Source organism: Hippoglossus stenolepis, chromosome 13 (assembly GCF_022539355.2).
Source record: "Hippoglossus stenolepis isolate QCI-W04-F060 chromosome 13, HSTE1.2, whole genome shotgun sequence".
NCBI lineage: Eukaryota > Metazoa > Chordata > Actinopteri > Pleuronectiformes > Pleuronectidae > Hippoglossus > Hippoglossus stenolepis.
The window spans coordinates 16,011,398-16,026,854 of record NC_061495.1 but is presented as its reverse complement, the minus strand read 5'-3'; the positions used below and the strand labels follow the sequence as shown (position 1 = coordinate 16,026,854).

General features: G+C 43.0%; 1 protein-coding gene across 2 annotated transcripts; it reads right to left on the bottom strand.

Moving 5' to 3' along the window:
* Nucleotides 1-2,262: 2,262 nt before the first annotated feature.
* On the bottom strand, nt 2,263-13,248 carry sik1 (salt-inducible kinase 1). 2 transcript variants are annotated; one of them, XM_035174787.2, is made up of 14 exons: nt 12,987-13,247; nt 12,303-12,503; nt 12,098-12,214; nt 8,668-8,731; nt 8,385-8,546; nt 7,562-7,686; nt 7,338-7,461; nt 7,023-7,243; nt 6,469-6,618; nt 6,256-6,366; nt 5,945-6,170; nt 5,597-5,851; nt 5,276-5,465; nt 2,263-5,102 (listed from the first exon to the last, which is right to left on the bottom strand). In XM_035174787.2, exons 2-14 carry the CDS (start codon nt 12,453-12,455, stop codon nt 4,550-4,552), a joined length of 2,451 nt encoding a protein of 816 aa, XP_035030678.1. In that variant the 5' UTR covers nt 12,456-12,503; nt 12,987-13,247; the 3' UTR covers nt 2,263-4,549. The 2 variants fall into 2 exon arrangements, with proteins under 2 accessions (XP_035030678.1, XP_035030680.1); XM_035174789.2 differs by having other exon boundaries at nt 4,961-5,102; nt 5,229-5,465; nt 12,987-13,248.
* Between the last annotated feature and the right edge of the window lie 2,209 nt (nt 13,249-15,457).

Sequence of the window (15,457 nt, the reverse complement as noted above, 5' to 3'; positions counted from 1 at the left end):
TTCCCCTTTTTTTGTGAGCAGAAGTAAAAAGTGGAAAACGCACTTGCCAACTGGCACTAATGTAAAATCAATAGTCTGACACATACAGGATTTTTGAGGCTGATACCAATATCAGTATTTGTATTTAAATAGCTGAATATAACATATTGGCCATTTTAAAAAAATTGACCAAGGTATTTACTGAGTATGTGATGGTTTTTAGGCAAAAACTTATATTTGCCCTTTCTCTTCTGACATTTTCTTTTTAACTTTTCTCTGTCATTTTTGTATCGTTTTAATCGTTAAAAGGAAGGAAATCAAGTTTCCCTCCTTACAAAATATGTACTGCATATTTAATTGTTTTAAGTTGTTTGTTTTCTACTTAATATCAACAGTTTGAGCGGAATTTCATTCATAAAATATGCCTCAACAACAACTCACACACACGTTGTACAGTATACGTTTGTGCAAACTTCTATAAATCAGACAGTGTTGTTGAGAGCATTTTACAAAGAGCTTGTCAGTTAATACAGGGTCACGTCTTCAGCAGCTGATGACAGTTATGTTTGTGGTGGCTGGACATCTAATGCACAGTGTTCCTTTCACCCTGAGCCTCCAGGAGCACATTCCTGAGGTTAATATCCAAATGTCAGGACATAAGTTACATGTACAAATGTGTGGGACTATTTTCGAGTCAGTGATTTGTGGTGTGTCGTCACCCTGTAAATCTGTACATGCAGTGAACAGCAAATCAACGCATTCCTAAGTTTGGAATAGGCAGCACTCTGTTGGGTCCAGTAGAAATTAGAAAGGGGATTCACCACTGTCTTAGTCTCTAATCTAACTGCAGATAATGAGTGAGCAGGGAGAGAAGACGAGTGAAGCAGAGTTCACTTGGCTCTCGGATGGTTCGGCTTCTCACTTCCAGCCATCCGGTAAATTCTGCTCAGACGTTTCATGAATAACCGACCAGCAGGAGGGTCGATGGGGTCTGATGCATCATCGCTCTGCATCATAGCAGAGGATGATGTGCATCATCACTGTGCCTGATCATCAGTGACTGGTAGAAGATGAAGCAATAGAAATATGTTTTACAATAAAATACTGGCACTAACGGTCAGTGTTTTATGATCCTCTATTGACTTACAGTAAGATTGGCTGTTTTTTATATTAATTAAATATAATGGATAAAATAACTTAATTAAGCAACACTCACATTATCATGAGTTATACAGTAATAACATTATTTCCTTATGAGTCACTGATAATTACCAGTTATACCAAAATATATTACTTTCTTAAAGGGATAGTTTGCCCAAAAATGAAAATGCACTCATTTTCTAATAGCGACTATGCCGAAGGAAGTGAAGTGTTTGAGTCCACAAAACAGTCTCAGGGGTAAACAGCGTTGCAGCAAAATCCAATATAGTTGAAGTAACTGGGGTTTAAATTCTTCAAACGTAAAAAAAAGAACAGAAATACAACATAACATGCCTTCATACTGCTGCTGTGGTGTCATCCAAGCGTCCGTAAGCCCCGACATTCAAATTCGACTTGAAGCAACGTATTTACACCATGGTTTGAGCCTAAATGTCCGCTGTTATCCTCAGCCTGGAGCCATGTTCATGTTCACCCGCACACACCTGACAAACTCTCGCCTCTATGCCCTCGGCCAAGGGGCACGTGACGACAGCTATCGCAAGCTGATCTCGTCTTGCGATACTCGTAAGTTCTCGCAATAGCTGCAGTGTTGTGAATGTCAGGGCTTACGAACGTGTGGATGACACCACAGGAGCGGTATGGAGGCTTGGTATGGTTTTTCTGTTGTTTTTTAAGTTTTAAGAAGTGGTCACCAGTTACGTCAATTGTATTGGATTTGGCTGCAACACGGTTTACCCCTGAGACTCCTGAAGTTATTTGTGGACTCAAACCCACTCATCCACCTCTGCGTAGTGGTGAGTAGATAATGAGTGTATTTTCATTGTTGGGTGAACTATCCTTTAAAGGGATAAAACTAGTGAATTGACATATTCTAGTATATGGATCATGAAATTCAGAGGTAAAAGCTAAATATAAAAGGCAAAGATTATGTGCAATATGAATATTAAAATAAATTAGACTGAAGGGAAAAAAAGTCAGAGTTGAGCCAAAAAGCTCTTCTGTTATAATTTTAAAATTTAAACATGATTGATAGTGCATCTGAAAAGTTAGAAGAGTTGATAAAAGAGCAGCAACCGTCCATGAACATGTCCATGTTATAAAGAACATTCAAACCACAGCAAGTTTAGGAAGTGAACTTTATTTAAATAAATAGCCACATAAATAAACAATCTTTCTCAAACTAGCATTCTCTGTCCTTTCGTTTCTCTTCCTGTTCCTTCCCTCCACACAACCACACATGCACACACAGACACACACAGACATGCACATGCTCACACAGTCAAGTAACAAATAACAAAAGAATAACAAAGAAAAAAAAAAAACATGAAATACTTCTTATTATCCAAAGTTTATCAAAAGGGTAATTTTACAGATTTGCATCGAGAGTCTTAGTGTTTCAATAGTTTTGTGAAATTTTTTCGTCATCATGAGAAAAAACTAATCGGAAATAAGAAATATGAATAAAGTGCAATTCTTGCTTCTGTTTACACAGCGAGTTCAAAGGTCGAAGAAGCTGTCAAAAGGGGCTTCTGAGTGAACAGCCAATAATGGAGGCATCACTTGAATTTCTTCAGTGTAGTGATCAGAGACGGACACCTCTGATTGTGGGTTTGTTCAGAGAAAGGCACGTGTGTTGGTAATGAGTGCAATCAACAAAAATAAAATGTCGGGTATAAATATCAATACTGCATGTTTCCAACAAAGAGCTTGGTTTGGAAAAACACTTCTCCTCTACAAGATGTTTCACAGATATGAGAGAACTTGCTAAACGTCCGATATCAAACGTCTCCTGCAGCTTTCTAACACATCATCTGCACAAAAACATCCATCATTTGTACCAATTTCTAGCCACTTATGAAGAAACTGAAGAAAGTTTCACATACAGCACAACGTGGTATTGCTATGTTTTCACTCTGCTTATCTAGAAAAGTACAAAAACAAATACCACCATGGTCCTGACAGTAACAGCTGGAGATATTCACATGTGTAGCGTTAAGGTTTGGTGGCGACGGGAGGTTTCTTTCTCACAGCAAAAGCTAAGGAGAACATGTGGAAATGCGAGCGAACCACCATGCTACATTTTGAGACAGCATTCAAAGTGAAAAGTCAGTAGTGTATCTGTGATAGATCACCCAGCTCTTGTGCTGTTCACTCTTTGGTTAAAAAAAACAAAAACACACCCAAGAATGCTGCGTGCAGAAACAGCCTTTTGAAATGCCTTCTAGTCTCTTCCTCTCCATTTCTACAGTGTCAAGTTATTCAGTAACGTAGCTCGTACCGTTTGTAGTCAGCTAGCTAGCACAGCAAGGTCAAACAGACAAGTTGAAAATCAAACAAGCCTCAGGCATTTACATTTTGACCATCCTATGTAGAGTCTTGCCTTTCCTGTGTATTTCAATGTGAAATATTGCACTGTTCCCACAGTCTCTGCCTTGTCCACATGAAAAATGTCATTCCTCTTGTATTCTGGGAGCGACGTGTTGTTTAAAGTATTTTTTCTGTTTCCAAATTCTTGCCTGAGGAGGTAGTAAAAGCATCTAACAAGAAGTGCTTATCCACATACTGTACGTAAGGTGCTATCGGGCTGACTGATGTACCTATTGTGCTTAGCTCAATCAGCGACACTCTCTCTTCCTTTAGTTTTGGCTGATGAGGACGCAGCAGTCTTTTTGCAGCTTGAGGTAAAAGCAGCATCTGCGTAGCTATAATAATCCTGCACAGAAGAAAAAAAATGAAATCACAGTTTCAATACAAACCAAAATTGACCCCATAAGTGAATGTATGTAAGCTTAGGACACTATAATGCATGTTCATTGCACTGCTACAGAGAGATGTGTCTTTAGAAAGGCGAACATTGTGGGGGAAATGAAAAACAAAAAGGAAAGAGAGAATTTTGGTCTTCTGTCCAGTCAAGTGAAAAAACATCGAGAACAGGAAATGACACTAAAAAAAGAATGAGGAAGATGGAGCCTTCTTTTTTCAGAAAATGAAAAAGTAGACTTAGACAGCATCAACACATGAGACATAACACATCGGCTAACGTCAGCTCTCACTTCATTCAAGTGAGTCCGTCAGGAGGCTGGATGAGAGTCTTTCAGTCTATTATTGCTTCTCTGGCTGCCTGATACAGATTGAACACCTCATCCAGAGTTTGGTTATTGCTTAGTCTTTAGCTTATATGATATCAAAAGCATAAACACAACATACACACATGTGTACGAGATGTGTAGCCCGTGATGGTAAATAAAGTGTATGTTTTTCGGTTGCATTTGTTCTTTCTCCTTTCCTTCCTTCCTCTTGTTCTTTTATCTCTTCTTCTTCTTTTTCTTCTTCTTCTGGGCTCAAAATCAAGTCATGTTTGCTGTCTCCACAGAGAGAGCAGTTGTTGGTCTCGAACATGGCGGACGTTCTACTTCACCATCACACAGCTACTGAGCTGCTTCTGCCCGGCCCGTCCCAACTCCTGCATGTCGGGCTCTGTGCCGGAGGCCCCAGCCAGGCTCCACACCACCGGCTTGGACAGGATGGGGGAGGTGCCCTGCGTTGCAGACTGGGGCTGCTGCTGGAGGCTGGAGTGGGGATGAGGGTTGGGTCGCTGCTGGAGGCTGGAGTGGGGATGAGGGTTGGGTCGCTGGCTGATGTGCAGGCGAGCCTCGAGAAGGTAAGCAGCGGAGGCCACGGGGGACAGCGAGGATGAGTAGCAGGACGAGGAGGATGAGGAGCAGACGCTGGAGGAAGTCTCGAGGGTTTGCTGCCAGGGGCTTTGCTGTGCACCCACTGAAGGTGGTTGAGGAGGCAGGGTGGAGGTGGTGGGGGTGTCAAACATGGAGGAGGAAGCAAACACTGTTGTGGGCGGAGGAGAGGGCGACTGCTGCTGCGCCAGAAAGAGCAAGGGATTCTGGGTAGGTCCAGTCTGAGCTGCTTGGACCTGAGGCTGCGGCTGGTGTTGGATCTGCAGCATCCTGAAAAACAGAGACAGAAGATCGGACCTATTATAGGGGATGACTGTTTCGAAACCATAGTTCCCAAAATGCTTGGGGGCATATACAAAGGGAGTATGATTTTTTTTCCTGAGGTTATTTCCTTACACTTTCGACAACTTCGGCGCTTCAGGATCCAATATTTAAGCGCTCACCTTTGCTGGTGCAGCACCTCCTCCAGCATGTTGCGGTGCTCAGAGAGGGCGGGACCCATTGAACCTCGGCTGCCACGGTTAAAGGAGAGGGGAGGAACAACCTGCCTCGTCAGACCCTTGATCTTATTTAATCCCAGAAGACCTTTAGTGCGTGTGTTTTTCCTCAGCTGCTGGCGGAAAGCTTTGAGGCCTGCAGAAAGAGCATGGGAAAGTGTTACACAGTGCTACTACTCTGATCCTTCACTGTGACACAGTAGATGTGAGAAAAACTTGAATCGGATTAAACAGTCGATGCTTGAGTTCACGATCCTGCTCCTGTACCTTGTGTAAGAGAGGTGTCAGAGGCTCGGCGACCCTCCTGGAAGCTGGCGGCGGGCAGGCTGCCCTGGGAGGGGGGGAGGAGGTGGGAGGAGAGGTTCAGAGGAGCTCCTGCCGGCAGCAGAGCTCCACCTTCAGCCCCAGAGGCTGGATGTGTTGACATCTCACCCATAGAAGCCTGTAAAGTAGGGGCGGGACTGGATGAGGACTTCAGACAGCTGTCAGAGGAGGCACCATCAGAGGGACTAACCACGATACCTACATTTAAAAGAACAGTGAAGGAGTTAGTTTAAGTGGTGCCGATAGAGCGAGGATTAAAATGTGCCTTTGACATATTTCTGTCATACTCACATGGAGGGTTGCACTGGTGGAAACGGGCCGACACCTCAGCCAGAGTGTGTCGGCGGTAGGTGGTGGTGGGAGGGAGCAGGGGCCCAAGAGCTTGCGATGCCTCCTCCTCCTCCAGGTCTCGGGGTCGCACCTCCTCGCTGATGCTCGTCTCCAGCAGGCTGTTGGGTGAAATGGAGCGATTCCAGAGCAATCTGTTAAGGCTGGCCTCCACTGGAAACACCACACGCTGAAACAGAGGCAGGACGACCGTGAGCCACTGAGGGGGACGTCTGAGCTGCTCGATGCTGTCAAGTTTTAGTGAATGTGTTTACCTGGAACAATCCCCCTTGATCACACTCCATCTCCGGGTACACAGGGGGAGTATTTTTGGCCGGAATTGAAAACGCTGTGGTCCTAAAGCTGCCAGTGGACTCCATTATGACCTGGGGGCAAACAGAAAGCACACAGCGTTTCAGACTTCGAGTACATTTTGCAGGTTGGATCAGGACTAGTCTGAGCTCGGTACACCCAGCTGGAGTGCTCACCTCTGGGCCAGTGGAGTCGGAGGTGCTCCTGGGTCTCTGGCTCCAGGTTCCACACTGGCGGCTGAGCTGCTGGGTGCGATGCTCTCTCACTCTCTCCAGCAGCAGATAGTAGATAGCCGAGAAGTGATTGTAGCTGCTGCTCTGCAGAGACTGAGGGGAAAAGGACGGAAGACAGTAGATTAGTGGTTTGGCCACTTTGTTTACTTTCTGTCGCTCCTAAACCGAGTTTATATCCATCCCTCAGTCTCTTAATAGCTTTCCTCGGCCCTCCACCTCTGTGTTCGTCTTTGAGTGAAAGCCTGGGACGACTATAAAAATAATCTGTTTGGTGACAACAAAGCGAGAAGTCGTTTCTGCTTTTGAAAATAGAAGGATAACTGTCCTAGAAAGCTGAGTGATAAAGCATGCAGGGATATATGATGGGCCCTAATGTGATGCCATACATGTCTGACCTCACCTCATGAAACAAGTCTCCTGAAACTGTAAACTCTCTGTTTGTAATGCGACTATAAAATGCCAACAATAAAACACCAATTCTTTTCTCGTTCAGTCACCTCAATAGTCCTCTGACGGTCGATGCCCAGTGTGTTCATGATGCCCAGCACGGGTTCACTGTAGTCGCCCAGGTTTGAGTTGTACTCGGTGAGCGAGTGGCTGAGGGTGTTTTGGGCGGCCGTTGGGTCCGCCAGCATCCAGCGGTGCTGCTTGATCTGGGCCATGCTGATTCTCTTGGCTGGGTCCACCACCAGCATCTTACGGATCAGGTTTTCACAGTCTGGAGCGCAGGAGAAACAAATGGTTGTGAGCAATTTGCATTTAGATAGACTTGGTAATAGGCAGTAATCATCAGATGTCAGAGTGATGGATACCTTGGGACATGAAGAAGGGGATTCTGAATCGTCCCTCTGTGACTCTCTGTCTGAGCGCAGGAAGGCTGGGTCCGTCGAATGGAAGAGAGCCGCACACAAGAACGTAAAGAACGACACCGAGGCTCTGTTAAGAAATAGCGAAAAAGAAAACGTTAAGTTTTTAAAATGTTGATGGTTACCTTTTATTGATTCATGACATCTATAGTCTCTTTATGCAAACTTACCCAAATGTCAAGATGAGGCCCCTCATACTCTTTTCCTTCAAACACCTCAGGGGCGGCGTAAGGCGGGCTGCCACACCATGTAGACAGTGGCTCCCCTGCGTTGTAGAAGTTTCCAAATCCAAAGTCTAGAAGACACAGGAGGAGACACACCACAGTTGTGTTATTTAAACTTGTTTAATCTTAACATATCCTCTTATCCTTTCTCACAAAAGACCAGTTGTCTGGCTCTGCAATAAGAGTTGAGCAGGAATATTTCTTTATGCAAAAGTGTCTGTTTGTGCTTCAAAGTCATTTCAACTGTTCAACATTAGTGAATTATTTGCACTTAATTAGCAGAAAGGCAGCACGACAATGTTTTAAAAGCACAGGAATCCAACTGTCTCCGGGCGAAAACTGAAGAGAATACTGATGTGAGATCAGATTAAGGAATGGTTTTCTAATAAAAATCAACTCTCCCAGACGATCAAGTGAATGACTAATCTCTGTGGACAATGCAGTTTCTGAGGGTTTTTTTCTAAATATTCTATAGACTGCATCTGCTGCAATTAATATACTTGCATTACATTTTGTATAGATTACCAGTTATTAACAGAGGAGAAGCCTCTTTGTTTTGAGTTGGTGTTGTTCGGTTGATACTTTTATTCTTTGTTTTTTGATAATGTAGCAACTGTATATACTGTGATATAGTATATCGATGTAAAAGGCTGTATCTCACGATGTTAAAAATGTAAATATAAATATTGTGGGGAGAAAAAAAATCAACACTCCCATCATGAAGCATCTCGTAACCATGGTAAAGGTGAACAGTGTATGGCAGACCTACCAGCCAGTTTTATATTCATGTTGGCGTCCAGCAACAGGTTCTCGGTTTTTAGGTCGCGGTGGACGATGTGGTGTCGATGGCAGTAGTCCACCGCCGTGAGAATCTGCCAAAACTTATTTCGTGCCTCATCCTCACTCATGCGGCCATTGGAGGTCAGGTGGTCTGCAGGGGAGATAATGTTCCAAAACTGAGTCAAGCATATTGTGGTGCTCCATCTGTCAAAGTATCAGGGTCAACAGATCCCAAATACGCTCTTATTTGCAAATTTGAGAGCTGAACTCACCGAACATCTCTCCGTTGTTTGCGTACTCCGTCACGATGTACAGCATGTCTTTGGTCTCCATGACCTGAGAGGAGGAGAGATGAAAAGAAAACAGTTAATTTTAACTGGGCCATGGGCAGCTGGTGTGACGAAGAATTTGTTTTGTTCCAAGACCTTCCGTTGAGCCTGCTCTAGGCATTTCTTTGAATTGGACATTTTATAACCAGAGAAATCCCCTTCTCATACTTCTCCATAGACTTGTTCCACTCACACAAAACACCCTGGATTTCCATGATATGTCCTGTTGCACAAGCAGGCCGCCAGCAGCTTCCTGTGTGCTTTTGTATCATGTCTGGTTAAAATCCTGTTTATACCCGTAAACTCAGAACCAAACAGTAACACTAAGACAAACATATATTAAATGGTTAGAACTGTTTCCCTGACACTAGTTAGAAGATTGGCACTGAATTTCAAGCTACCCCTTTATTATGATTTCTTAGAAAGGGAGATAAACGCACAGAGGCTGTTTACACGGGTCCCGTCGAAGGTATCACAAAAACCATCAGTGCGATTGCGCAGTGCACTTTGTGGGCCTGGGAGAGACGCTATGACCAATCCTTTTCAGGAGCTCATAGAATGCTCCCATTTCCTGGGAGAGCCCTCAGGAACAAAGCAGTTCCGCTAAAATGGTTCCACAACAAAACAATTTTTCTGTCAGATGACAAAGCCCTGTCTGGGCGACGCTGCCAGCCAGCTCCAGATTAAATGTCACTAAATTCCACTGAATGGTGGAGCGTGATTCTTTTCAAGCCACCAGGCCCCTCAGAAAGCTGAGCAGAGAATGATTCAATGCACAGATGCCTCAGAGCGGTCAGTAGTCTTAATCTGTGAGCTAGGGCAGCTCTCTGGGGCTGTCACCTTGAGGTGCGGATGACGTCATGGCTCTGAAGAACAGGCACAGCACGTCAAGGGCCATCAGCACCCAACCCCCAACCGACTTCCTCCAGAAGGAGGATTAACTCCTTATTATCCAGATTTTGCCATCTTCTTTGCCATTAAGTAGCTTTAAGGAGATGTTGTACATTTGTAAACTCTGGGATCTCCACTATAATCTAAAATATTTTTTGATAGGTTTGCACAAATTTATGCTTCATGGCATTTCAGCAAAGTTTCTACCAACCACCCCACCAGTGGGAGCGGGAGATTAAAGAAGATAAAGAGCGGAGTGGTTGCTCGTTGATACAAGGTCAAATAGAGGATGAGACAAAGACAGAGGGAAAGAGTTTTCAATGCTGCTTGACAATAAAGGGGAAAAAAACATTTTGTTCCCATGAGACCACGTGGGAGAGTGGAAACAGCAGCTGATTCATCAGGGCCAGAGGTCTCAGACGGCTCCCCAAAAAACTGCAGCAACAGGATGCAAGACTTGGATCACAAGACGTTCCTGTTACTCACCAAGTACCAAGCATCTGACTAACATTACCTCACCCGAGGGCATGGAGACATTCACAGGGATGCAGGACAGATAGAGGTCACCCAAGTTGGTTTATAGATCCAACGTATACAAATATGATCTAATGGTTCATATTCTCTTCATATGATCACATGTTGAGATCTACAAGTCATTGATAGCGTGTGCTTTTTGGAAATGGGCTTCACTCGAACAAAGAACATTTGACCTCTGACTTGGTTTTTAATTCTAACAAATTCGTTTTGTACGCTTCACACACTTGTGATTGTGACATTAAACATCACTGGCTGACTGACTGAATTCCAACAGCTGTTATATTAGCCCTGAATGGAAACACAGTTAAAACCTCTCAGCTGGTTAACGTCTCTTTGTCCCCTCATCTGAGAGCTGTATTATATATTATTAAACGGAGATTTTAATGTATCATCACTTTGTAATATATCTTACTAATGTCTTTTCTGGTCCTACAATTGTATTATGGTTTACTGATATAATGTTTTAACTTATTTGATTTCTTAACAACATATAATAATGTTTTTTCACATCACTGACCCATATGTTACATGACATATTTCTTGAAAGCACTATTTCGTATTTCTGTAAATAATAAGAGGCATTTTAACATCTAACTATCAGTTTCATTATTGCCCAAAGATGCCTTTAAAGTTCTTGTTTGGTTTGACCAAAAAGACAAACCACAATGATATTTAATATTTTGTTGTCACATAAAACAAAGAAAAGCAGCAAATGTTCACAATAAGAAGCTGCAATAAGGAATATCTGGGATTCACTTCAAAAATGAACTAAAGCATCAATTAACAATTATCAAAATATCATTAATTGACTAATTGTTTCTGCTCTATATTGTTCTGATAATGGATTCTCTACATCCAGCTACGACTGCGTATAAAAGGTATATATTGTGAAGCTGTTATTTTTGCATGAAAAATAAGTGAGCACTGTTCACCTTCAGATATGAATTAATTATAGAGTTAAACAAAGGGCAGGAAGAAAAAAAAGGAATTACAAAAAGAGGATTTGTGTGAACATTGTGTTCAGTTTGTTTTGTTTGTTTACCAGCAGGCGTGTGCCACTGCACTCGCAAGGTCGGCTGAGGGGGAAAGAGCAGATTCTTCCCACTAAGTCCTCAATTTGATTAAATGTAAAGCAACGCTGTGGGTAGTCGTACTTCACGTGAAGCGCAGGCACATTGCACTTGGCTCGAACAGATGCTAAGTGGGCTTAACGCTCAGACCAGTGGTCAGAGCTTTAACCAGCACTGTCCTGACCGCCCTGTTTCCCATATCTCTGCAGTCACCGCCGACATTATATAAGAGAAAACATCTGAGAAATGCATTGTTCCCTGGTGCCCATGATTATTCTAACTGTGACACAAACACACACAGTCAGGCACACCAACGCACACACACACACACAGGGAAAGGTCAAATGGATTGCACTAATGCCGCTGTGCTGTCCTTATGATTCAATGTGCTCTGAGAGTCAGCAGCTCGAAACAAGCCAGTGCAAACCACCTGGACAACAAATGCCCCTTATTTGTGCCACACACAATGACACTGCTGCATCCACATGTCAACAGTAATGAGGCACAACGCTCTGCACCACAACATTGTTACTTGGGGGAAAACACATTTGTCTTCCACTTTCCAAGCTTTCCGCAACATTGCACTTGACTCCCCTGCACACGGAGCCTTCCCGGCTGCAGGGTTTGGAGACACTGCCTATGTGATACCAGTTGAATAACACACTGCTCCACTCCCACAGCGTTGGGTGCACACACACACACACACACACACACACACACACACACACACACACACACACACACACACACACACACACACACACACACACACACACACACACACACACACACACACACACACACACACACACACACACACACACACACACACACACACACACACACACAGCAGGAAGGTGAAAGATGATACACACCTGGTACAGCTTGATGATATGGGGGTGGTTCAGCAGCTTCATGATCTGCACTTCTCTGTAAATCTTCTCCAGGTTGGAGGGATTCAGCCTGGTCTTATCAATGATCTTTATGGCCACCTGAGAAGAAAAACACAGGAACATTTAATATATAAGGTTTTACATCTAAAATACACACGGGCCGACACTAAGGAGAAGAGAGGCTGACCTGTGTTTTGGTGACTTTATGTCTGGCCAGTTTCACCACTGCAAAGTTGCCTTTTCCCAACGTGCGGATAATCTCGTAGAAGCCGACCTGCAGCGGTCTTCCCTGGGCAGAGCTGGACTGAGTCCCCCGGCTCTTCTCCGTCATGATCACCATGCTGCACCAGGCCGACGTTACACAGTTGGAATGAATTAAGGCTCGTACCTGCAGAGGCAAAGACAGAGTTGCAGACTAAGTATATCTAGTAGATTCTGATATGAATATTTTACATTAATTGGGCGAATTCTTTTATCCAGGGTTTGCAAAAAAATAAGAGTCAGTATTTGTGGCTCTGTGGTGCAGCAGTGTGAAAACTCTCTTGCATTCATAGTGAGTTCAGTGCATGAGGAAAAGAAGCGTAGAGTCAATAAGGTGCGAAAATGTCCTTTATAGTTAAACAGTATTGGTGAAAATAAAGGTATTTTTAAGCGTAACATTTTTTCCAATTGTTTTGTATTTTTTATTCATTTTTATTTGTTTTTAAGTGTGAAATTTTAAATATATTTTTTTAATGATTCTGAATGTGTTAGTTTTGGCGGATTTAAAAAGCGCAGGAGGTCAAACACAGCCCAAAGTTCCACAGGTGAGAAGTTGAGTTGACTGAAACGCGTTCAGCTGTAAAAGTGACAAAAAAAAGTGCAGTTTTACCTTAAATAGCGGACATGAAGCGTCTCCTCTCGTAGTTCACACGGATCCCAGAGGAAGCGTCAACCATTCCACAACCAGAGACAAGTGTCAACCGGCACCGGCAGAGCGCGGAACAACAGCAGAAGACGCCGCGGAGCAACTTTTCCTCCTCCGTCTCCACTCGGGCTCGGTTGGACTTGTTGTGTCCGGGGCCCGGGACTGCGCTGCGGCCGGCGTGTGGCTCTGCTCTCCGGCGGAATGCGGAGCTGAGGGCTTCTGCTGTCACAAGGGGAACTCCTCCTCCCTTCCTCCCTCCTCCTCCCCACGCCACCATAACAAATTAGATACCCACCTTATTAACGTCACACCCGCGTCAGAGCTCCGCGCTGGGTGCAAGGCCGGGCCCGAGCGCAAGGTACGGGTTGCCGGGCAACCGCGCGGCTCGGCGCACGGTGACGCGTGTGCTGATGGTGGGGTTGCTCTGGAGATGGGGACGATGACGTCAGTCGTGGAGATGTGTCACCACGTGATGTTTCCCTCTGCCGGGGCCGCCGCTCGCGGGCACCCGCTCTCTCACTGCGCCGAGCGACTCCAGCAGCAGCCAAGTTACTGGAGATCCACAGTCAGACTGGATCTGCTGTTTACTTATATGACACCTTGAGTGGTTAGTACATCATTCTACTCTACAGATTCTACTCTACAGATTCTACTCTACAGATTCTACTCTACTCTACTCATCGCATATTCTATTCTATTCTATTATATCATGCTCAGCTCATCACACTTTCTGTTCTGTTCTATTCTACTCTACTCTACTCTACTCTACTCTACTCTACTCTACTCTACTCTACTCTATTCTATGCTCTTATGCTCAGATCCTCACACTTTCTGTTCTATTCTATTCTATTCTATTCTATTCTATTCTATTCTATTCTATTCATGCTCAGCTCATTACACTTTCTGTTCTATTCTATTCTATTATTATGCTCTGCCCACCATGTCTTCTACAATATCCTATTCTATTCTATTCTATTCAGCTCATCACACTGTCTATTATATTCTAATCTATTCTGTTCTGTGTGCTCTGCTCTGCTCTTTTAATTAACTTGAAAAATTAAATAATTAAACAGTAAGTTAATGTTGATTTGTGCTTCATGTGAACTAGACCACCCCCCATTTGCTAACTGTAGTTCGGGCCCAGGCTGATAAGCTGCTTTGGGATTTTGAGGCAGCCTGAGGCTCAGGAAACTCTGCACAGACAGAGAGAAGAATGGATTCTGCTTAATGTCAACAGATTTAGATGAAAATGTCTGCAGTCATTCAAGAAGTGCACGGGCATGTTGTGTGGAGAGGATTGCCTAAAAATATCTCTGAACTCTGATGGTCTGCAGGATGAGAGGATGAAAATTCCTAAAGGATGAGTTGAAAGTCTCATTACTGGTGACAGGATGTGATGTGTGCCAAAGAGGGTGTTAATGACGTGTTGAAACTTTTGCACATGCCACAATTTCTGTATATTGCCCCCTATTATTATTTATTATTTAATAAAATAAACACAGTATTAATATGTGCAGAAAAGCATTGTCTAATGAATCAGTAATTCTTTTTTATTAAGAAAAATCTACAAAATAAGCTATTATTTAGCCAGGCATTGTCTTTTCTGTTAGTTATGTTGTATTTTTACTTTATACATCAGTATTAAAACTTTATATTATTGTGCCTCAATTTAAGGAACATTGCAAACATTTTTCAAAATCAGAATCATCTACCTCTTACCCTTTTTTTCTGCAAACAGCTATGGTGGTATTAGGGGGCCAGCTGACCATCAGCCTTTCCGAAGGTGGACCAAGAGCTAACACAGAGCGTTTCAGACAAAGGGTGAAAGTGGCACCACTGCAATGTGAAGTTTGAGAAAAATTATGTTTATTTTGAACATTTAAGCATGTTAATCTATTCTAATAGATTGTCAAATTAAAACGATCAATCTGTTGAAAGCCAAAGTATGTGCCTTTTAAAGAAGAAGTCATAAAATTAAATCATAGGAGTCTATTTCTAATAGGTCACCCTTTCTGACGGATTTATGGGTAATAACCCATGGCTTCAGTAACGGCTAATAAATAATGTACTAATTCTTTATAGATTTGCTTTATGCATTGAAGAAGAACAGGTGTTTGGTTAAATGTGCTTTATATTTGGCCATAATCCAATTACAAATGTTAGTAATCCACTTACAATAAATTCTCATATTACTTTGTAATAAAACACCATGTCTTGTTGATGGGTTACACTAGTATTAGTTAATTATATCTAATTAAATTACTGGTCATTGTTTTTAAGCAATAAGTAATACTAATGATACAAACTATAACTGCTAGACTTATTTATAAATAGTGTCTACAACTCCAAATGTAAAAAACCCGAAATGTGACCATAAATAAAGGTTTATGCAGACAGAAATCAATGGCTCTTTAATTGTAGGCTTCCTTCAGATA